The sequence below is a fragment of the Aedes aegypti genome, chromosome 2 (genome assembly GCF_002204515.2).
Source record: "Aedes aegypti strain LVP_AGWG chromosome 2, AaegL5.0 Primary Assembly, whole genome shotgun sequence".
Classification (NCBI taxonomy): Eukaryota; Metazoa; Arthropoda; class Insecta; order Diptera; family Culicidae; genus Aedes; species Aedes aegypti.
The window spans coordinates 453,685,523-453,710,650 of NC_035108.1; the positions used below are offsets into that span (position 1 = coordinate 453,685,523).

Here is a 25,128-nt window from a genome sequence, read left to right on the forward strand (position 1 = left end):
AAAAAAAAATCTCAATTCATTTTTATCAATAATGTCTCCACAATTTAAGCCAATGTTAATTCCGAGCAAATACTCTTTCGTTTTGGTATCATTCGGGCTAATGAAGTTGAATCGTCACCTGACAATTCTGAAACTTGATTTACAAAGGCTTCAATACCTTTCAGTCTTTTGATATATTCAGCCTTTTGTGATTTCAGCCATTGTGCTTCAAATATGTACGATTCACCAAGTTGAATCGCGGTATATATTTATTCAGCCGAAAACGTTTGATTCAAGCCCCTATCAACTAATTACCTGTATTGCACTAACCACCAACAGACTCCATGGCACGGTCCAGGGACAACATTGGCACAATTTTATCAGCGTACTTTTGGCATCCTTCCGTTTCCGCCGCCTCCGGTTGTTCCTAACGAACTTATCCACAAGCTTAGCGTCTAGATGAGAATTCTGTTTACTTCCGTTGGCACTTTCACCACTGGTATTGCTCGAGGTGCTACACTCACTACTGCTCGTACCGCTGGCCCTTATCTTCCGATCACTCTTTTCCTTTGGCACTACTCGTTCCACATCTATCGAATAGACTCGGGCTTTGGACTTCTTGTGATCACTTTCTACACTGGACTCACTTTCACTTTCCTTCGCGATGAACGGTTTCGAAGGATCTTCTTCGTACGATTTGTCCGGTGCTTTGGTAGTGTGTTCGTTTTCGCACCAAGCTTCACCTTTTCTTGTACTCTTCAAGCCAAACACACTGGCCAATAAATTACTTCCCGAACTTGACGTCGGAACTACTCGAGCTGTTTTCCCTTTCGGCTCCATTTTGGCTACATCAACCATGACCTTTTCTTTCGACTAGAATAATGCACTTATTGGTTTTCGCCCAACAACTTCTTGAAGCCCAATAAACCCCGTTTAGTCGATCAAAGTAAGCCAATGCTATCTAATCAGCACTTCGTCGTCGGCGTCGCATGCTTTGATTATTGCCATTATCGTTGTCGTCATTATGGAAGAACGTTCCACTGCTGCCGTATGATGACTACCGCAGCAACCCATCCAACGACTGCTTAGCTAGTGCGGAGATTGACTGTCTGAAGGAGACGCTTTGTTCTGTTCGCCGCATAATCTCCGCTTTTTTGCGCGCCCGGTTGGGTGACACAGTGACATTCGATTTCGAAAAAGGGTTTCCCTCTCCAGTATGGAGTAATCTCGCGTGTTCGGAGCAGCTCTCGAGGTTAGCCGATTAATTAATCTCGACGATTGGTTCTTTTGTTCGGGTTGATTGAACAGATTTGCTCAGCAGTTTTCTGAAGGAATTTGTCACCGCTGAGTGCCCATAGGTGACATATGAATGTGCGCTAGTTTGAAGGAAACGAGACGTTTCCAATAATCGGAGATGCATCAGATCGTAGATGGATTCGGTTTATTCATTTCAAATTGACGCATCGATGCGTCACTTTGTGATTACAGTTCAGGTCGTGATGAGTTCCGGAATAGTCGGCAAAGGCGGAGATTTTGCGGTAATGAAAACCCTTGGGCGTGGCGTGTGTCTACTGGCTTGATCTTTTGTTTCGTTTTGAAGGTTACTTGATGGGGTTACAATCAAGTTCGATTAACTGAAAATAAACAGACATGTTCATAATTAATATAGGATAGACTAATTGAAATCGTTATCGCTACATTTAATGACCAAAGAAATAATACATTGATAACATCTCATATTCACTGCCCATAAAAGCATAACTGTCCCATATGGAAAAAGTAGCCATTGAGAAAGCGACGCTCAATATTTAAAGTTTGCTTTCTACTACTGTAAGAAATGTTCATAATTGAACATAATTCATAATCATGTAGATTTTCGCATGCCATATTCATTCAGCACCGCCGCATATATAACGGTTCTTTTGAAAATTTTCCGTTCTGCGGTAGCCGCCATGTTCTACCGCAGCTGTCAAAGTTCTACCGCAGCTGTCAAAATCATTGTATCATTGAACGAAACTCTAATCAAAGTATGCTAGTACAGTCCAAAGCATTGAAAAACAGAAGAAAACAGCAGTCATTAGCGTGGTTTCCAAGGTATCATCGCAGCCGATCGATGATGCTTTGGAAAAATCAGTAAAGTAACAGCTGCGGTAGCTTTCTGTTCAACCGTAGAACGGAAAGTTATCTCTAAAATTGCAATAATACTCATTTTACTTCTTTTAATCAAAATTTTGAGTTACGCCCTTTTTAACGTTTACGCCAACAAAACCTTCGATTTTTACTACACTAACCTTACTTTCAAGTACCGAAAAACATCTCTGATTGTTTTCAATTATATTTGATGATTGAATATCGTTAAAGCTTGTCAAAATTTATTGTTTTTGTTTAGGTTCAAGCGCTCTGAGGCATCAAAGAGACTATTTCATAATATAAACATATACCAAACCAATATTCATTAGAAAATCCTCAAATTTGATATCATAAGTTCAATTGATCGAAATAATAATTCTCACATGCACCAAATGAGTAATACGTCCATTCAAGAAAATGCTTTCTCATGCTAATTTTCACTCACTAATCCAGCAATATTTTTAGATGCTTCGGCATGGTTTTAAAGATGTTTTAAAACAGTCGCGCTTCATCACGCTTAATAACACCGTCAGCGCATGACTGTTCGCCATAGTAGCATGTCCGAAAGAACTTGAAATGATTGCCCTGATAAAGGTGGATGATTACGATGGCTGTGGCCGTGGTCATCATGTTTATAACAAACGGACAATGCCAACGGACCACGATGTAGGTAGTGCAACCCTGGTTAGGTGGCCTATCGAAGACCTAGCGATTAGTTAGGTGGCCTATCGAAGAGCCTATCGTATTTGGCTCCTTACTCGAGAACTGCGGAATGTCGGCGTGAACGTGGGGGCGTGAACACTATCCGGGAAATACGCTGGCTGAAAACCATTGAACGTAAATTCCGAGCGGTGAATCCCAGTGTCAACACTTCATCAAGTACCACATCTACTACAACGGCGGTGACAGAGCAGACGGTTGAGTTGGCCTCATAGTGATTGGGACGCAAATGAAACGAGTTATTCGGTGGAAACCGGTAAGCGACTGAATCTATGTGTTTAGAACGAAGGGCATGTTCTTCAACTACAGTCTGATCAGCATATATGCACCAACGAACGATAAGCCCGATGACATGAAGGATGAGTTCTATAAGACCTACGAAGAGTGCCCAAAACAAGATGTCAAGATAGTCATCGGCGATGCAAATGCACAGATCGGGAAAGAAGACTTCTTCCGACCCGTCTTTGGAATGGAAAGCCTCCATTCCAATGATAATGGCCAGCGGTTTGTAAGCTACGCTGTTGCTAGAGCGATGACAATCAACAGTACCTACTTCGTGCGCAAGAATGTCCACTAACGCACCTGAGTGGCGATGCTTGCTGCCAAATGGACCACGTGCTGGTTTTCGGACGCGGTAATCCAGCGTCAAGAACTAATCGAACGCCGCGCTTCAGTATACAACGCTTGTCGACTGATGGGGTCGCTGCATAGTACCGCCAGAAGCTGGACGAGCAGTTGGGAAGAATCAATATTTATGAAGATGTCAACAGTCTGTGGGACCCTATCCACGAAGCTGTGACAAGTACGGCGCGGAAAGTGAAGCTAGAAGCCGTATGCTAGAAGCCGTATGCTTGTTGCCGGTACTCGGCAGAACAGAGAGCGGTACAGGACAGTGAGAGCCGAAGAAGAGCGAACCCACCGCACGAAGAAAAGGCAGCACGAAGAAAATGTGGAAGCTGAAGCTCGAGATTGCATGAACCGGAGCGATATGCGGAGATTTTATGCAACGGGCAATGGTGCGTGGCACAATACCGTACCAGTGCCTGCCATATGCAACGAGAAGAGAATTTGCTGACCGATAAAACGGTGGTGGCTGCCAGATGGAAGGAACACTTCCAGCAGTTGTTGAACGGTGAAAATGGAAATGTAGCGCGAAACATGATGAATATTGATGATGACGATCCAGCTGCGGACGCACCTACCGAAGTAACCATAAGCACTAATAATAAGCCCTTAATCAGCATCATAGATGTGTACATGCATTATAATAGCACCACAAATGCTTACACACCTTATAACAGCACTTCCGCTGCATAGAAACCCTATTGCAGCATCATTAATGCTTCTAAGCCTGATGCATACAGGCATTAAATAAGCACTATATTGGCTTTATATTCGAATACAGGGCATGTTTAAATGCCATCCAGTGTTTTGACAGGTATACCACGTGCTTTGTGTTTGCATATAGTGGTAAGAGGGAATGCAACATAAATCTTCTCACTACTACAATTGCAGGTTTTATGACGGGGAAAAGTGATGGTTTAAATTGGTCACTTTTCTTTCCAATACTATTCATCTTATGTGGCCGTAGGAGCAAAGGAGCAGGACAACAACTCAACAATACGGGTGTCGCAGGTTCGAGACGCAAAATGAGGAATTTCATCATCATAACGAGGATCAAAATGTGGCAATTGCAAGTCCACAAAAGGATGAAAATTACCAAGCCGAATATGTCTGATACGGAGAAGTACTATCTGTATCATTTTATTACATTTTTTGCATACTATTAGAGGTTTCCGTTTTCATTCATTCATTTATTTACCTCGTGTACCAGTTGCTTGGCCGCATACGCGAAAGCTCTGTGGCTGCGTACGCGAAAGCACAAAATATTCGCCCTAAAAACTTGGCGAAAACAACTAACGTTTCTCACGTGGTCTTATATCTTAGTGGTGCAGAGAAGCACGGTTATATCTTGGCACTTTAATGGCACGCTATTTTGCCTTTTCTGGCATTATAATAGCATTATATGCGTATATAAAACTGACATGCATCAAATGATTACCCTATATGCGCATATAATGCTGTTACCGTGCCGCATTATCGTGCTTACTGGTTACTTGAGTACCTCTCCTATGTTTAAAAAGACTACACGGAAAAAATCTGATTTCCAAATAACGATTTATAAATCATGAAATTCATAATTTGGTTAGGTCATGATATCATTGATATATTGTCTATCATAAACGGATGCGGGACTAATGATTTTAGGCATGTGATTCATGATTCCGGGCAATCCGCAACAATAACATAACGCGTGTGTTGTGTTACGGCAACCTGACTCATGAGCCCAAATCATAGTGCAAAAGCTGAAAACACTCTAAAATCAGGATATCATAAGTCATAATCTTGTTTTTCGATTCTGATTTCTGTATCAGTGAGCTGAAGAACTGCTGAATTTGGCGTACAAAATGCTGTAGCGCATTCTGCTGAGACCGCTCGAGGAGTCTTTCATCGGTAAGTACCAAGCTGGCTTTCGTGACGGCCGCTCGACAGCGGACCAAAGTTTCACGTGATCTCAGATAAATTCCGAGAATGTAAATTGCAGACTTATCATCTTATTATTTATATCAAGGTGGCGTACGATTCAGTAAAAAAATGAGCTGTGGTAGATAATGTCTGAACATGGTTTTCCGGTAAAACTAATTAGGCTGATACGTGCTAAGCTTGATGATTCGAAATCATGTATTCGGATTGCAGACGAGGTGTCAGTCTCGTTTGTGATGTTAGACAAATTGAAGCAGGAAGACGCACTTTCGAATTAACTGTTTAACATTGCACTCAAGGGTGCTATTAGGAGATTTGGAGTGCAGAGGAACAGTATTATCATTACACGGTCGCACATGCTCCTCGTACACGATATCGACCTTATTGAAATCGATCACAGGTCAGTGGAGGAGGCCTAGGAGCCTTTGAAGAGGGAGGCAGCGAGGATAGGCCTCACCATTTATTTTACCAAAAGGAAGTACATGATTGCAGGTAGAGATAGAGGTAGGCTTAGTGATGTACGAGCTGAGATAGTGTTTGATGGGGATGAGTTTGAAGTTGGTGAAGAATTTGTTTGCCTCGGAATACTTACAACGTATAATACTGTCTGATATACGGGATAACACATTCAGTTACAAGTTTTTTTTTATCAATTATACGAATCATATAAAACTAGAGTGTCCATCCCAATAAAAAAATCCCGGGATTTGACAAATTTCGGAATTTTGGAATTAGTTCTGACATCCTGGGAATCTCGGGATTCCCAAAATGTACGTAATATTTGATGAAAACTATTAAATTTCAATGAAAATAATGACATTTTTCCAGCCTTATTTGATAAAATAGAAAAGCATCATGAAGAAGAGAACTTTTCATGAAAAGACCAATTTACCTAGTAAGAAACACATATTTTTATTTGTCTAGTTGCAAAATGTCAATGCTTTTCTCTTCAACATTAGCCGGTTTTATAATCTTAGGATGAGAAAGCAAATTTCAAAGCACGCCTATACTTTCGTCAAAAATTTTGGGTAATTAACTTTTTGCATGATCCTCTTCAATACCTTCAATGATCTTTAATCGTTTATTTAGAACAGGTTTGATGATTTTTCAAATGTTTAAAGCAAATTGCTTTAATATTATAACTTTATTTTTTACCATACTTCCATTCATAAGTGATATAGAGAATTTGAAAAATCCCTAGAAAACCCGTAATTAATCATGTCAAGTTTTAATTTTTGTTAAGTCACTTCATCAGAGTAAGAAAGTCATACATGAAATGTAATTTGTTATAATTAATATATTATCTTGAAAAGTCACATTATCTTTTTCTACCATTGAAAAAACATTGTATTTTTGAGTTTGTATTTGACCAAAATATTAGTTTTATTGAAAATTTGAGAAATCCCGGGATAGCTTTTGTTCCGAATCCAGGGACAAGTAAAATGGCCGGGAAATGAACACTTTATACAAAACCAACATTTATAACATTAATGTTTATATCATATAAATTAACATCATATAAAACAAACAAATTAAAATTGTTCTATTATAGCAACAACAAGTCAATTTTCAATTATTTGCAATTTAGTCAATAATTCAATTGAATTAAGATAATAACAATTTGTGACCGCTTGGATGGTTTAACAAACCCAAGAGACTTTACTTTCATACTCCCCCATATGTAGGTATTTAATTTTATTTTAAAATTGTTAAAAATAAACAAATAAAAATGTATTCAATAAATATAACATATTATGTTGTTTTATGTTTTAATATTTTATTTGAACAACGGTGCTATTATATCATAATAAGATATGACAGTAGCGCAACCAGGATTTTGCTCAGAACAGATTTTTTTCAAACATGCTTGAAAATGCTAGATTAACTTTGAAGAAAAAAAAGTACCGTAAATACGGGTGAAATTGATCAGTAGGGTGAAATTGATCATCGTCTCACAAGATTTTATTTCTTCCTTATGGAGCACAAATATCAATTTAACTTGCAGTGAATGAGCATTGTTTGTCGTAACTATTGTCGAATGGTGTGTTGTGAAGTTTTTTGCGTTAACGAATGTTAATTACTATGAAAATAATGCAAAATTTCAAAATCATGTACGGTGCAGTATTGACAAACATCCATAAACTCCTAGTTATAAACAAGGATTCGAACATGGTATAAACCTGAAAGTTTGAGAGGATGATTAAGATATATCCCCAAACCAGAGTTCATCACTAAAACTCGTAACAATTTGCTCATTTGGTTGAAATAATTGAACTTCTGATAGATATCAGGGAATTCCTTAGGAAATTGCATACATTTAGGCGTTTTCCGCGTAATTCTTTCTGTTCAATATTTATATGAATATTGTATTGTATTGTTATTGTATTGTTAAGAATTTAACAAGCATATTCGGATTCAGGGAGCTAATTTATTAGGAAGAATTGTTTTGGAAACTAACAATAATCGCATTGACAAGTGATCAATTTCACCCCGAAATGAGATCCCCCGATTTTTTATTTTAGAGATATTTGTTAGCACTAAAATGACATTTGTTAGAAAATTTCGGTACGTGAGCCGACGAGGCTAACCTTTGTACTTGTTTTCCTGCATTTAGTTGTTCGGCATTGTCAACATTATAGAAAACAGACGAGAAAAACCGTGAAAAGTGATCAATTTCACCCCCCCCCCCCATTTTTATATAAATTTAAAATACTACTCTAAAGAAATCTGTTTTATCTGGTGAAATTTTCCAAAAGTTTACAAAATACGTTTATTAAGTATAGAAAAATCTTCGGGTTCCAAAGATGATTTCGTTCTTTACAAATATTGTCTTAGATTTAACTTTATATTTATGTATAGCAAAACGGAATCACAATATTCTGATATCGTTTGAAGGTACACTTTTCGTAGTTTGGATGTGGATGATCTATCAGTGCAGATCGCAGTAAGAAGTATGCTGAGTCAACTTAAAGATGTTTTAAAGGTCTTTAAATTAGAAAGACACAACTAAGAACAACATAATAGTTAAAACAGCTTCGGTGTTTTTTTGATTTAAGTGTTGAATGGCAATAGTATATTTGATAATTCTTATACAAAAACTCTGCTCTGGGGGGGAGGGGGGTAGACCCCCAATACCCCCCCCCCTTGGTTAGGCCACTGAGATATGCATATCATATTCTGATAAAATTTTATTATATTTTTGTAATGTAACTCTAGTCGGGGGCCTTTTACGAACTACGTTTCCAGCTTAGATCCCGCAACAAAATTCGCCCTACGTGCACGAAGCGTGGATGTTTTGTGGGTTTGAAATAGTAAAACATTGAGAATTTTCGCCTAGATTTTTTAAATCTGACCCTCTGTGCGCCTTTGACGGGGGCACACGGAAAAAAATCCGTTGGCGGATTCATGAACAAAAAGTCATGATTTCATAAAATTTTATGTTTCATGATATCATGACTAAAAGTCATGAAATCGTGACTATTATGCAAGTATTCGTATGCTCAGGGCGTTACACAAATTTAACTGTCACTTTCTTCACCTCAGTCAACGTGTCTCGTGGCGATCGGTGATCTTTTCTAGTGAAATTATAACAAAAAAATTGTTTTGAAAAAATTTAAATTCTTCGGAACTTTGTCATCATATCGATGACATTCTTGGTGAAATTCTCGTGAGTTCCAACATTGTTTCACGACACAATCAATGTACTTACTTAATCGTGACTTTGCAGAACCGGGCAATGTTTCACTTTGAGCTAAGATTTTGCTTGACAAGCTCATCGGCGATTTTAACTTTTCGGAAGTGATGCATACCCCACGTCCTATAACAGAGCAGGTCACAAAAGGCCTTCGGCAGCCGGATGATCCAGTTCCACTTTCCACATCCGCAGAGTTGTTAAGGAGTGTTCCATGACTCATGCAATCCACCAGCCCAGGGACCATTTACCAATTCAATTGATGCTCGAAACAAATTTTTGCGTACAAACCTATCCACCGAATGTTCGCGTTCCTGCTAAAGATGTCACACTCGTAAGGTTGACATTTGTGGAATGTTTTCACGGTTTATTACGAAACTATCGGCACAAAAGCAATAAAACTTTGTTTTATTTGTTTACCAATGGCAAATATAAACTGGGATCTAAATTGACGTATAATGTTTCGTTTTCTTGAACTGAGTTCATGATTCAGGGATCTTGCGTCATGATTTCATGACTCAAGTTGCCACTTTTCAGCACCAAAATTGGAATCATAAATGACAGGCATCTGAATACATGAAAAGTGCTTATGTTTTCATGACCTATGTTCATGATATCAGATCCTGCTTCATGATTTCATGACCGAAATTGCCACTTTTCGTATCAAAAATAGGAATCATAAATGACAGATGACTAAATCCATAAATTTTATTCATGGTTCCAGCATACATGCTTCATGATTTGAGAATTTTAATTGCCATTTTTCTTCGCTAAAAATTGAAAACGTAACGTACAGCCGGCGTTACGGTAAAATGCTTCATGATTTCATGACTTTTGGTCATGGTGTATTTTCATAACATGAAAACACACTTTCCTCCCGAAATCATGACTCTTTCTCCTGTTTTAGAGTGCCGCATTTTTACCCGTGCATGTTACGGTACTGATCAACAGTTAGCAATAAATACATCAATCGAAGCTCCTTGTTTATAGAATTATTTCATTGCCCGAACTTCGCATCGGGTCATGATCAGTTTAAGGACCGACTCGACAAATCAATCTCATCCAACAGTTCAAACTTTAGTGCCGCAAAATGTCATCAAGCTGGAAATAATAATACTCATTATTATCTCCTTATTTGCGGATAATCTCATTTTTTTTCCGCGCTTTGTTTCACGATGGAACCGATCCGGCTTGACATCCGCACATGATCATGCGTTGAAGTATGGAAGCGGCAAAAAATGGCTTGTCGCTGTCGGTCACTGGTCGGAGTTTTGCTCATTGCGTGCAGGGGTCATAGCTAACAAGCTAGCCAGTAGCGAAAACAAACAAAAAACCGCCAATTACGAATTTGGTAACGCATAAAATATATCAGTATTGTTGACAATAGAGAGAACGGGAATCTCAAGCGAAATGAAATAGATTTTAGCGTTAGTATAATATCGTGACTATGGACTTCATTTTCAATCTTGTTACGCTTGAAAAGGGAAATGAAAATCTACATTAATGCTTATGCCTTTAGAGGTATGACATCTTAAACTCTGCTGAACATAGTTGGCCTGTGAAATTGACAACTCAATAAAGTGAATGCTCATTAGCATGGACCGATGCACGAGTTCATTAGGGTAAACAGGTATAATACGCCCCCCCCCCCCTAAGGGAAAACTGCTCTATCGCAGTCGCAAATGCATTACTTCTATAGTTTTTGGTGTCAACGCGTTATTTACTTTGTTGGCCGTGCTCTGCATGCAACTTTCTCTTGTCAGGAAGCTTCTAAATAGAGTACAAGACATTTTCAGTAAATGGTCCAAATATTGACGTTTCAAAACAAACCGGGCAATATGTCCCTCCCGTAGAAAATGTTCCGCAGCGTTGTAGAAATGCTTCCATGGAGAATTCCACCACTTGCTAAGTTTCAAAGGGTCCATTAGCAGCCGTCTTCCGGTAAAAGTTTTTGAAATAAGTACAAAAGTAAAAGATGGGCTCCATTTACAACGAGGCTTGAATATCGGACCCAAAAGTTTACGCAAAAAAGCTGATTTTCGATATTTTTGGTTTTTCTATTGATTGTTTATACTTTCCAAAGATCTTATATGCGCAACATCATTTTTTCGCGGATATTTAAGATGTGTAATCATATTCACGTCTTAAAGAGGTCACAATTCCTTGAAAATGAAGTGGGGCGTATTGCCCGGTTGGGGCGCATTATACCAATTTACCCTATTTGGCGTTTGAGCGGTGCCGTGTTCTGGGATGGGAAATGTACTGCAGCAAACATTTACCTCCTCGACATTCACATTTTACTACACGATCGTCAAAATCCAAAGCAAACCATGACCGTTCAAAACAAAAAAATGTCACGGCTCTTCAAAACTGTAATCTTCTTCTTCTCAACGTTTTTTCAAACCCGAATGCGAAATGACTCGAGCACAGTGGTGATACGATTTTTGCGGTTTTCGGGGTTTTGCATTTTTGCTCGATAAAGGCAGCATGAAATTAAACTTATTTATGTGTATAGGAACGGAACGATTGTGCTCTTGACATTGGCGCTAATAGATTTCAATTAGTTAAAAACACAAGCGAAATATTAGCGATTGAATTATTTAAAAAATTTTTCAATCATTCACCTCGATATGGCTTCCCGAAAACGATCATAGTGGAGAGACAAAAACGTTCAAGCAGTGTATGAACCGTTAACAGCGCAACGCTTGATGGTATTGATGCTGCTGTTGCTTTGTATTTTGGTTGACTGGCAGAATCGATGAACGGTGGTAAATAGTTTTTCGAGATTTCTTGGCGTATTTTCGGTCCTCGGGTTTCTTAATAAAATAATTGTTTTGATTAAAGCCGACGTTTCGATGTGCTCGGGTGAAAGCAGTTGTAATGTTGTTAGCCGTTCGTTCCATGTTTGTTCAAATCCACTTGAATTGAAAGCAATTAACGATTTTGCCCTGAAGATGAGCAAATAAATGCTCGAAACGTCGGCTTTAATCAAAACAATTGTTTTATTAAGAAACCCGAGGACCGAAAATACGCCAAGAAATCTCGAAAAGCAGTCTCGACGGTCGATATCCCACCAAAGGTGGTAAATAGTGATCACAGTTCCCAATCCTGGCGTGTTATTTATGTGGCCATGGAAACAGGTGAAACGGCTCAAACGTCAAATTAATGAACTCGTGCATAGACTGACTGTACATGTCAATGATACTCTGTGATTGAACGAAACTGGTAAGAATTGCTCTTCGATCGGAAATGGGAATTTCCGCATACTCTAGAAGTGCACATGTTAGCAACTACCACAAATTAAATGTAATATGTTGTTAACAAAATGTTAATAAAAGCTTTATTTAGTATGCTAAATAAGGATGATAATTGAAAGTGTGCCAAGCAAAAAAACACCTAGATATAAGAAATGACTGTTATGTTTGAAATGATACTGATACAGGAATTGAAAAATATATAAGAATAGAATGAAATCGAAACCTTTCCATCAGCACAATACATTTCGCATATCGGTTCCTTTTCCACATAAGCCGCATAGCAAGCATCTCGGTCTGCGAATATATTTTTGGATTCGTGATTTTTATTGCACATTTCAGCGCCAAACGGCACTTTTCTGCTGTCTGTCAGTAGGTAATAGATATTACCGCCTGTTAGAAATGATGTTCCCCTTGGCAAGATGAGGAGGCACAGTCCATTTGCAAAAGGGCATGTTAGCGGAGGACGCACTCAAAAATTATGTGCGTAGATGTTTGGAGTGGGTGTGAATGAGCGTTATGTTTTTTTTTCTTCAGACGCCCACGCTCTTCCATGTCGACGTTCTGTGAACAAGATGAGGAAAATGTGTAAAAAGTGGGAACTGACAGCACGCGTTTCCATGTCGAAATGAGTTATGGGTCAGGTTTATACAATATATATAGTGAGGGATCAGAGCTGTGGAGAAATCTGGACGAATTTTATAAAAAAAAGTTTTAAGAATGACAATGGTTGGGTGACAAAACGTCGTAATTCAACATTTCGTCCCTAAGCAAATGTATCCCTAAACAACATATCGAAAAATATGGATAACAGTTGTTTAAAAAACTGAAATAAAAGTATTTCGTTCGCTGCGTTTAACTAATCGATACTGAGAAAAAATGCTAGTGGAACGAGTATCTGCCGAAAGATAAGCTAATAGGACGGAATAAGAAGGTACAAAATACTCAAATCTAATTTCTCAAGTTATTTATTTTCGTATTGTTACTATAGGTGCAATATATCTATAATAGGTGCAAAGTAGCTTAAATTAATCGAAACTATTTATATTAATCATTTTTTGAACAAAATTCACAGCACGTTTCTTTATTGTTTTTACTATGGAATGATAGTTTTGTATTTACATTATATTACTGTTTGTAATGTAGTGTTTGGAACATTTTTCAAAATTTCTTCATAGCAATCTCCATATAAACCTACAACGTCTTTGGGCCACCTTAAAATCACTACCGAAAAAACAGAAAATTTCACAGAAAACTTTGTTTGTCATAAGAATGGTAAGGAAGATATGGGAGATTTGATTTTTAAATTTTGAACCGCAAATGAATAAATAAACTGAAACAATGAAAAACACCAAATAACATATACCGATTACATATTTCTTCGATAACGGCGATAAAACTAGAATTGACCAAACATTTTTTTCGGGCCATTGTGAGATGGTTAAAAATTACTCAACAAACATTTTTTGTAAGCTTTTGCACAACATCCTTGAACATCGAAAATTTTGTGGTACCGTAAAACGGGGTAACTTTGATAGTTTTTTCGAAGAAAACTTCAATATTTATGCATGCTGTTTCAAAGAATTACAATTTATATTTTTAAAACAAGTACTGACATCCTAGCTATCGATTGCACTTGATAGATTGCCAAAAGATTTATTCTGAATGGATATATAATTTTTCATATGATCGAAAGTCGGTTTTCTGTTTTAGGGTAACTTTGATAATGGAGTATAAATCGAACAAGATTGAATGAATTACGGAACATTTATAGGGCGTTGCATACCTCTAGGCGTTTAACGCCATATGGAAATTTCTGACTTAGATTACAAAAATGGTCCCAGTTTGTAAAAATGGTTTTCGCTAAGAGATTTGAGACCGAATTCATGTTCTACTATAACTAGGCTATCATGGGTAAGTGACGAACTCATTATGACTTTATCAAATAGTGGTCGTAGAACAGATTGTTTGCAAGCGTTGCAAAAATGCTAAAATCTTGTAAATTTTAAATATTTGCATAAAAATCCTCAAATGCACTTGATTCCAACGAAAATAGCTTTGACATGAAGTGTCATATTAATACTTTTTACTTTTGCATTCGTTTTTCTTAACTAATTGACAGAAACTTCGTTATTTCGTTTAGTATGTAGGGTGTCTCGCACTATCAAAGTTACCCGCATTATCAAAGTTACCCCGTTTTACGGTATATTACTAATGTTGAATAATATTTTTGGTCCAACATTCCATCGATAACATCCAATATCATCATCATCACTGCCATCAGTGCAACACATAATCGCCTTCACAGATTTTTGTTCGATGCTTTATGAGAGCGTGGAGAACCTTCACCTGTTCGCGCTACACCCGTTTTGGCGGTAGAAACCCGACCAGACGGAAGAAACAAGATTATAACAGGATGTGCTTTTCTAATACGTTTTTTTATATCATCAGTTGTTAAAAAACGTGTACCGTTAGTAGTTAAAATTACAAAAATTCTTACAAAATTTGCAATATCTTCTTTCAATAACTTGCAATATTATCTTCTTCTTCTTGGCATAACGTCCTCACTGGAACAGAGCTTGCTTCTCAGCTTAGTGTTCAATGATCACACCCATAGTTATTAACTGAGAGCTTTCTTTGCCAAAGTTGCCATTTTCACATTCGTATATCGTATGGCAGGTACGATGATACTCTATGCCCAGTGAATTCAAGGAAATTTCCATTACGAAAAGATCCTGGACCGACCGGGAATCGAACCCAGACACCTTCAGCATGACTTTGCTTTGTAACCGTGAACTCTAACCACTCAGCTAAGGAAGGCTCCGAAACAATAATATAGCAAATTCCTATGTATTAACAAAATTAATACATTGATGTTACAAAATATCATAACTATTGCAAACTATGTTACTGTTCATAATTTCGGAAGTTCTTTAAAACAAAAGCAATGTCAAACGTAAAAAATATTTATATGAATCAGTTACAAAAAAAACTTTACAAGTTAAGAAAAAAATCATTTTAATAACAAAACTATATTAACTTCTGTTAATTTTAACTGCTGTCACAAGAAATGTGTTATAGCCTTGTTATATTATCCTGGTCGGGTATGAAGATATATGAAGGCATATGCGTTTTGTGTGGCGCTGAACGACCCAGAGATGCCGGAATCAAGAGCATGGCGGATCACCGGTCTCCCGATCGATGGGTGTCAGCAAAACCGAGTGCCAGTGGCAACATCCAAGCCAGAAAAAAAATGCAAACAAATCATGTGTGGCGATTTGATAGTTTTTTTTTCTCTCTCCTTATGCTGGATTAATTTGTCAATAGGCAAGGCGTTTGCTATTTTTGACTATGAACCATAACTAATTTGCACAGTTTTGCGTATGCGCTGCTACCATTGATCTTTCGCCGCCGAACGGAACCAAAACCAGTTTGCATGAAACGGATTCCATTGTGGTTCCGTTTCGTTTGGAGGATTGTGTGTTTGTTTAGATTCATTATTCGTCATGGTTAATAGTGGACAGTTCGACAAATTGAATGTTAGCAGGTACAGAAATTGATTGTTAACTTTGATTCTATCGACTGCATTGTACAAATTATGATTGATAACAGCGGAACAAGTTTTCGTATCAAGCTCCAAAACATCGTTGATTTTAGGTCGCTAAACCTATTTTCGTTTTCAAAAATTCCTGGGTTTTAAGATAATGACTGTTAAAAATGCTTTATTTATAAATTTCGGTCAACTGCATGCAAATTTTCAAGCTTGTGTGCTGATTTATGTGCTACAGAAATATGTGTTTATGTTGTAAGGACAACGAAGTTAGTCATAATTTCATTGCCAAAAATCACTTTTTGATGATTTAGAAAGGATTGAATCTATACCCATGTACAAACCTGTTCAAAAATTCGATCAAATAGAGCGGTTTCAATCAAGCTATGCACAATGGTCCGAATCGACAATTTAGCAGTAAAAAGTGTTTTGTCTGTTCTCGACGATTTTAGACGTTCGATGTCTTCGGAGAAGTTATTCGTAATTGAGTTTTGCATCTTCTAAGAGAAAATGTTAAATAGAGTGGCCCTTATTTAGGTTAAAATTTCCACTCAAACTTTTTTGTTTGATGAAATTTGTGGTTGCACTCTTTTGCAAACTTTTAGAAAATGTTATTTTGAACAACTTTGTCGAAGACACTTTTGATCTAACTCTTCATTTTAGCTAAGTAAATTGATTTTAAAAGTTTCAACTTAGGGTGGATCCGACAAATCAGTTATTTTGGTCTAACTTTTTTATTTTCAGTTCTACGTGAATGTGGTTTTCAGAAAAGTTGCAGAGAAAGTAATGATACACATTTTTGCTGAACATCGCAAGTTTGCAATTATTGTAATTTTAAAGTTTTAAGCAAATTTAAGTGAAAAACTATGAAATCTTTAGATGCCTATAACTCGTGGAGTTGGAACGATATATTTTTTTTCAAGCGGCATTCGAAAGGCCATACAATAGGCAATTTTTGCTGAAAAATCTGTGATTGAGAATTGAGAATTGAGAAAAATCACTTCAAAAATACACTTAAAAAACTCGAAATTCACCCGTAACTCACAAGATTTTGAAGTTAATGGCGTGCTGGCTTCAGCAAAAATGTAGGTTTAGTTAGATCTACAACTACTACGACAGCACGCCGTTCGAGTGGAGAAATATCTGAAGTCCGTGAAGCTGTTGGATGTTATCAAGAGCGATCCTTCGGCGGAAGCGGCCGTACTCACGTTGACGGTAAGGCGCCTTACGTGCTGATCTTATCCATCCATGACGATCTGCTGGATCTGGTGCGGGACAAAAAAACGTCCAAGCAAGTCCGTCTCATCGCAAACGTTCATCATCAAGCAACTTGCGAAGCTGCGGATGCTGGAAGGTTCGTCAGTGAAAGATCACCTGAAAACCTTTGAAGAGCTGGGAAATCTAGGTGAGGAAAATTTAATACTGGATTATGTCCGCAAGCGACTTTCTACTGTGGAGCTCAAGCCCGGGCGGATTCCTATCAAGAGAAACCTGCAGCATTTCAAGGATCAAAACAGAAACCGGAAACCGGAAAGTGCTACCGCTGCTAGTAGAAGAGGCACAAAGCCAAGAACTGTCGCGTGAAATGGAAGACGGATGGGCACGCTGAAGCAATCGCTGTTGCTGGAGGTAAGGCGGTGGAAGAGGCTCCAAAACGCAGAACGAGGGAGTGGTTTCCTTCAAACTGGATTACGGAGCCACAAACCACCTTGTGAATGTGAAGCACTGTTTCGCCGACCTCACGAATCTGAAGCAACCTATCGTCATCAAAGTGGTGCAGGACGATCAATCCCTGATTTCATGGCAACGCGGCACGATCAAAGGCGTCAACAAGAAACGTAACTATATCAGCCTGAAGGATGTCCTTTTCGTTCCTTATCTTCGAGCGAACCTGCTATCTGTGAAGAAGATGACAAAAGCGGATCTGGATGTCACATTCACAAAAAGGAAGCAATCCTTAAGCACGGTAGTGACCTGATTGCGAGATGTCCTATGCAAGGAGACTTGTACGAGCTTGATCTTGGTGTCGATACTGTGCCGGCTAACATGAACAGTAATCTGTGGCAACGTCAACAGGCCCATTTAGGGAGCAAGAATTTGCAGGCACTCGTAAAGCATGACATGGTAACAGGTATTCCCGAGGAGCCAGCTACATTGGATTTTTGTGAAGTTTGTGTTCTCGAAAAGCAACACCGAGAACCTTTCACGGGTACTAGAGACGATAAATGACTGCAAAAACGGAAACTATGGCAAAGAAAGCTCCCAGTTCATTACAATAGTTGTGCTTCTACTTCGTCGCAAGCGCTATTATTCGTCGTATCAAGCTTAAAATGTTCCACTAAGGCGGGTATTCGAACTTACCTACAATACAGGTTCACTTTCCTAGTGTAATTTTCTGAAAGCTTTTATGGTTAGCCACTTGTACACCAAAAATGCAAAAAAATGGGATGGATAATGTCTGTTACATTACCGCGGGGTTGACGTAGGACTACTATGGACCTACTTCGATCAATTCTGGGTCAGACATTAACAACAGTGCGGTAGCTTTTTGCAGATAATAGGATGTTTGGCATAACGTCCTCACTGGGACAGAGCCTGCTTCTTTGCTTAGTGTTCGATGAGCACTTCCACAGTTATTAACTAACAGCTTTCTTTGCCAAAGTTGCCATTTTCGCATTCATACATCGTGTGGCAGGTACGATGCGACTTTATTCCCGACTTTATTTAGCCGCGCACTCCAACCACTCGGGTAAGGAAGGTCCCTATTGGCAATTGGCAATTATACATAACAAATCAGATATTATAGTAAATATGTGGTATACACCTGAGAGAGAGGATACACCTCACTGACAGCTGGCTTGTTTTATTGGCTTCTTTGATTTCTTCTTCTCATGTTTGGGTTGTGCAAAATGGTTCGGAGAGCACAAACTGGGTAAAAGCTATATTCACATTCCGTTTCTTATCAAAAAGATCCTAAAATAAAAAAAAAAAACAAAAGCAATTTGAGTGCAATCGATAATACATAAATAATCAACGATTTTATATGCGAGAGCACAGGAAAACAACCTGAATTTTCAATAGCATCCAATTTAGGCCTAATTTTGACGGTTTTTCACGCTCTGCCCTTCAAATGTACGGTGCTTTAGTGACAGTTGATGACAGGTTCCCTTGACTTTTGGGAGCTCGCAATCTAAGCCAGCTGTCTCCTCCACTCTCTGAAGTATACACATTAGAAAATATTACATAAATAACTCCTTAGAACACATTTGTTGGCCCTGAAAAAGGCCGATTGAATTGTTGAATTCGAATAATATGAGCATATTTTGACGGCGCACAGGTTGAAAAGGTTTGCGGTGGCGATGACAATGGGCGCTTCAACAAGTGGCTTTGGCTGAAATAGACCATTTCCGTCAGATCTAACCCCCAGTTTTTGTATTTTTCTTCGAAAGACAATCATTTTTAATGAATATTAACACCTTCAGATTTTGTTTATATTCACTCCTGATTTTCTTATAAATTTTTGAAAACATGGTTATTCACCACATTTTGAGATAAAAATCGTCTTGCGCACAGTTGTTTCAACCCTATGAGCATACAAAGTGGAGATTTTTTCACAACGTTGAATAACACCCCTGCATTGAATGTTTGTAGACATGATGAAATGTCAAAACCCACGATTCCCGCACATGCAACAAAACTGACTCGCTCGTCCATATGAAAAATGAGTAGCAATTATTTTCGTTGTTTAGGAAATTGCTATTTATTGCCTCAAACCGTCACCGGAATGACAAGGACTAAGGATTACCCGAGAAATGGCCATCATCGTACCTGTATTCCAGTACGAAATCCAACATCGCCTTGATCTCGTTGCTGAAAGTTGCTGTTGTGCTCCGCGATAGTCCTTGAAATGGATTCCGAGAACTGTCCTGCTCTTCCGGTTTTGCGACCAGTGGAAAATACCATATTGTTGTTATTAATCGGTAATCGATACTCAGCAGGAATCCGGATCAAACCATATGCCAATCGAGGAGCTCTTGCAACCTCGAAACGGGAACTCTTCCGGATTTACAGTTGGGATAAAACAGCCATTTTTCCACTGGCCACAAAACCAGGAGAGCAGGACCCTTCTTGAGAACTATTAAACCGGAACGCCACAGCAGCTTCATGCTACGGGCATAAAGGATTTTGATCGTCAAGGATTTCGTCGTGATGGTTCTCTTCCACTTTGATGATGGCAAATGTTTTGGGTAAAAACAAAAACGGGAAAATATGTATGTCGCAATGAAATTTTAGCTCCGTTGAACAACCTGTTCATATAGAAATTCCGACGGCCAGCACCAGCAAGATGGTTTCCGGGATGGATGTGGGGATTCCAGCCACCGTGGAAGTGGCATAATAGGATGAGATAGACGTTGCACGACATAACCTCGAAACTTCAGATGAACATAATGTCAACGATACCCGCAGTGAATGTCAACTCCGTATAAAAATGTAAACAATTCCTGCGGAGAATGTCAAAGAGCAGGATAGTTAGTTGAACATGATGAAAGAGCAACAGAGATAGCGTTTTTTTCTTGTGACGTCACCATGCATGAATCCGGAGAACAACAAACCGCGGAGGAACAGCTGATCAAAATTCACCACAACGTGGAGATAAATTCATAGGGGAAGAAGGGGTTCCTAAAAACATCGGAGAGATATAAATTGTAGGAGACCGTTGGGTGAACTTGTGTGCCGCCAGTTTTTCGTTGTTTTTCAATAGTTAGAGGCTTCAAAACATATGAGTTCTTTTGGAGAGTTTGTTCAGTAAATTAAAAGAAAGCAAATTTTTTTTTCCACGGAAATGATCTATTCTTCCGCTATCTCGTACAAATCTTGCGTTAGTGCGATTCCTGAAGGGTCAATTTTGGAAGCGCGAGTCAATTTAGAAAATTTGAGCGATTTCACAATCTGGACGCTGGATTTGCAGCAGCATAATGATCAAGAGTTCTGTGATACAGGTAGCAAGGAGCTGGGCTGGTTAGGCGGAGCTCTTATCAGCTCGGAAGCGAAAATAGATTGAAACCAAGGGTGGAGGGCGGCTGTCAAATGGGAGTAAAATTAGAAAGCCACCAACCTAAGTCCAGAACCAGTTTTAAGGGCTTAACGCGGAAGAATAAAAAATATAATTCGCAAGATTACATGTAATAAATGCGTTTGAAAGATATTGTTTGCAAGCAATTATTTGTTACGTGCTACTGCAGTGCGCTGTTGACAATTTAATCAGTAAGTTCTGCTGAATTCCCAAAATTGATGTTATCGAGAAAATTGATTACGCCTTCACCATTGTTTGATCGTAATTGTTTACATTTCAGAACCAGCGACACGTTGTGGTAGGGGGACTGGGGGTAGTTTGCCCACTAGACTGATGCAAATTTTGAAATTTTTGCTCCCCTATGCTTAAACGGTGTCAATTATGATGAAAATCATTCTCCCAAAATTTGAAGTGATTTGGAAGAAATTTGGTTGTGCATACGCCATTTGAAGTTTGTATGGGAATTACTATGGAAAAGACAAACCTTTTGTGTTCAGTCCTCTAACTGATCGTCGTAATATTCTATAGAAAAGTGAGCAAACTCTTCTTATGTGAAATCTTCCCAGCTACAACTTTGCCGAAGACCACATTTTGATTGGACGTAAGGATAATTTATTATTATTGATTCCAAAGTGTAGATCGTGCTGAGATGATCATTTAATTACTTTCAGAGCAACACTGCTTTTTGCTGTAGAACATAGTAGCCTGGATTACTTTGATCTATTCTTTCCGCCAGGAGCTCCATTGTTGCCTGCCGAGTAGTTGGTAAAGCATGCAGAATGCGAACCCACTTTAGAATTATGAATAGCAATTTATCCTGACGTCCAATCAAAATGTGGTCTTCGGCAAAGTTGTAGCTGGGAAGATTTCACATAAGCAGAGTTTGTTCACTTTCCCATAACATAATATGGTGAAGAGATAGAGGGCTGAACACAAAAGGTTGGCGTTTGCCATAGTAATCTCCATATAAACTTCAAATGGCGTGTGCACAGTCAAATTTCTTCAAAATCATTTCAAACTTTGGGAGGATGCTATTTTCCATGATAAAAATCGTTTAAGCATAGGGGCGCAAAAATTTCAAAATTTGCATCACTGTATTGCCCACGTTAAGGAGAACAGCGATTTTAGATGTGAAAAACATTATTTTATGCTCTTTTTTAACTATGGTCGGATAGATAAACATGTTTTCTACCAAATAGTAGAAACAGCTATCCCTTTTAACTTTTCTGGGGTTTATAAAATAATTTTAACAAAATGCTTGCCTAACTGCATATGTATTGTTTTGCGAGGTAAAACGCCCCGCTTGAGTTTGGCGTTAGCCATGCTGTAAATGAACGCACACAATCATGCTTGTATATGTGCTGCATACATCCGGGGGTTTGTTCAGATGTTATTGTTCAATAATAGTATACATGCTGATGCAAAAAATTGTACATTTGTAAGGTTCCCATTTTCAACGTGGCATTACGTTTGGTAGAATTTGAATTCAAACGGCTGTTTTGGTGTTATGATTTAGGGGTGGGCGTTCTGCCCCCAGAGTTGATTAAAGTTTAGATCCTTTAATAAGCTTTTTGAGGGCAAATTTAACATATGTTTTAGGCGTAATACAAACTAAATGCACAGTGCACAAGTTGGCTCTCGGCAATAGTTTCTGAAATTTGGTTATTTATCGACCTAAAAAATGACATTGAAAATCGCACAAAATTGCAACGAAAACAGCGAAAAACGTTTTTATACGATTTTATCGATTTGGTTGCGAAAAACACATAACAACATATTAGGAAAAGTATTTTTATCTATTTTCTATGATCTAGGATGAAAAAAAGCATTCTAAAACACATCGTTCGTCCAAATCGATGGTGGCGCGTTTTGCCCCCTATGGGCATAATACCCCCAGTTTCCCTAGCTGTAAAGGGCCGCCAGTACCTCCCTTGAATGAAACCGAATTCGACGAAGATGGTATGCTTTATATCCTTAGAATAGCAGATGATGCTCCTCCTTTTCGTATTCTTCGCTTTCTGATCTGATTATTGCATCCCGACGGCACAGCAGCAGCGTCCTCGGAAACATGCTCAAATTGACGTATTGTCGATTATTCGTAATAAATCAGATATTGTATTGTGCTCTGCAAGATAAATCCACGTAATGCGATTATCTGGAAATGTCGATATACCGTCGCAGTGATAATAAAAATCACCAATGTTTCAGATTTAGCAAATTTGAAACATTTGCGTCCATGAAGAACGAAAAAACCCAAGCCTACTTGAATTTTGACGTTGCGTTTGAATTGCGCGCATATCTTCTGCGCGTTACCGCCGCCGCTGGATGTGGATTTAAAATGAGCGCCGCAGTATGATGCTACGAAATGAACTAAGAGATCATAGCAGTATGTGGTAAACACATTTAGAAATATTACAAAAAAAAAACTCTTTAGAACACATTTGTTGGTTCTGAACAGGCCGCTTGAATTGTTGAATTCGAGTAACACGGACACATTTTGACGGCGCACAGGTTGAAATCCTCCTCGCCCGATGAGGTTTACGGTGGCACTTTCTTCGGCGGTTTTTGAAACTTGGTGGGGTTTTGCTTAAGAACTGCCTTCTTTTTCTCCTCCTCCTTCTCGTATGCCAGCCATAACTACAGTTTCCCGGGAATTCAGTTCACTCTTGCCAATCTTGCCATCTTGCCGACATCACAATTGTAGTTTCCGCCAATAGAATTATTAGTAGTAGAACGCTAATGGCGTTGTTGTCACAAAACTTATTTTAATTATTATAACCTTAAATTTTGGTTTTTCATAGTTTGTTAAATACTAAGTCGTTGTTTTGGTTTTTAAAATCAATCTGACACTTTGAAGCCCGGTACTCATGCTGTCAATTCGTGGCAAACTAGATGTTGGTAACACGAACAGCAGCGACATTAGCATTCTTAGGTTACTGCTTCTATTTTTCCGCCGCTGTATTTCTCGATCACATGCAGGGAGGACCCGTTCCGTTCGTTTAGGGCTGCGATGGCGGCCACAACCATCTCATTCTCATGTGGACTGCTTCCTTTTCTTCTTCTTTGCGGCGGCAGCGGTGATGGCTTTGGCTTCGAACGACATTTTCTCCCGGTCGGTCAACGGAGTAGAAGCATTAGCCCAAGAATGTTTTTTTTTTTCTATCTTTATTAACGAGATTTTTAGCCCTGGGCTAGTTCATCTCGGGACCAACGGCTTTACTTCCCTTCCGAAGGAAGTCGTCACTGAATTTTTTAATGACTATCTCGGGGATGGGATTCGATCCCAGGTCCTCGGCGTGAGAGGCGTGAGTTCTAACCCCTACACCAGATCCGTCCCCCCCAAGAATGTTAATGTCGCTGCAGTTCGTGTGACCAACATCTAGTTTGCTGCGATGTGACAGCGTGAGCACCGGGCTTCAAAGTGTCAAAGACCAAAACAAATCATCCTATATTGCGTAGGATCGAGCAATTAATAAAAAATAACAATTAAAGGTAATAATTAGTTAAATCAGTTTTGTGAAAACAGTGCCACTAGCGTTCTACTACTAATATTTCTATTGTCAACGGTAAGTTTGATTTGAGCGAAGCAAGACAAACAGGGGGTCCTTCGATGTATGTGCCTGAGAATCAAGCCGATCTGTTGCCTGCTGAGATGCGATCCAAGCGGAGAGTGAAAAGCAAATGACGTCAACTTTTCTCTAAAACCCCTATTTAGGGTAAATTGGTATAATGCGCCCCAACCGGGCAATACGCCCCACTTCATTTTCAAGGGCTTGAGGCTTTTTTAACACGTAAATATGATTACATATCTTGAATATTCGCGATAAAATGATGTTGCGCATATAAGATCTTTGGGAAGTATAAACAACCAATAGAAATAACAAAAATATCAAAAACCAGCTTTTTGGCGCAAAATGTTGGATCCGATAGGCAAGCCTCGTTGTAAATGAAGTCCATCCTTTATTATTGTACTTGTTACAAAAACTTTTACCGGAAGACGACTGCTAATGGACCCTTTTAAGTTTAGCAAGTGGTGGAATTCTCTTTGGAAACGTTTCTACATTGCTGCGGAGCTTTTTCTACGAGAGTGGCATATTGCTCGGTTTGTTTTGAAACGTCAAGATTTGGACCGTTTACAGAAAACGTTTTGTACTCTTTTTATGAGCTACCTGACAAGAGAAAGTTG

At 38.7% G+C, this 25,128-nt stretch overlaps 1 protein-coding gene across 1 annotated transcript in view; it reads right to left on the reverse strand.

The window, feature by feature from the left end:
* LOC5564936 (protein rhomboid) overlaps nucleotides 1–25,128 on the reverse strand; it is a 99,702-nt gene that overhangs the window by 65,090 nt on the left and 9,484 nt on the right. The window contains exon 2 of the mRNA XM_021848071.1: nucleotides 295–1,613. Within this exon, the coding sequence (XP_021703763.1) occupies nucleotides 295–837 (543 nt within the window). The 5' untranslated portion in view covers nucleotides 838–1,613. The remainder of the gene's footprint in view (nucleotides 1–294; nucleotides 1,614–25,128) is intronic.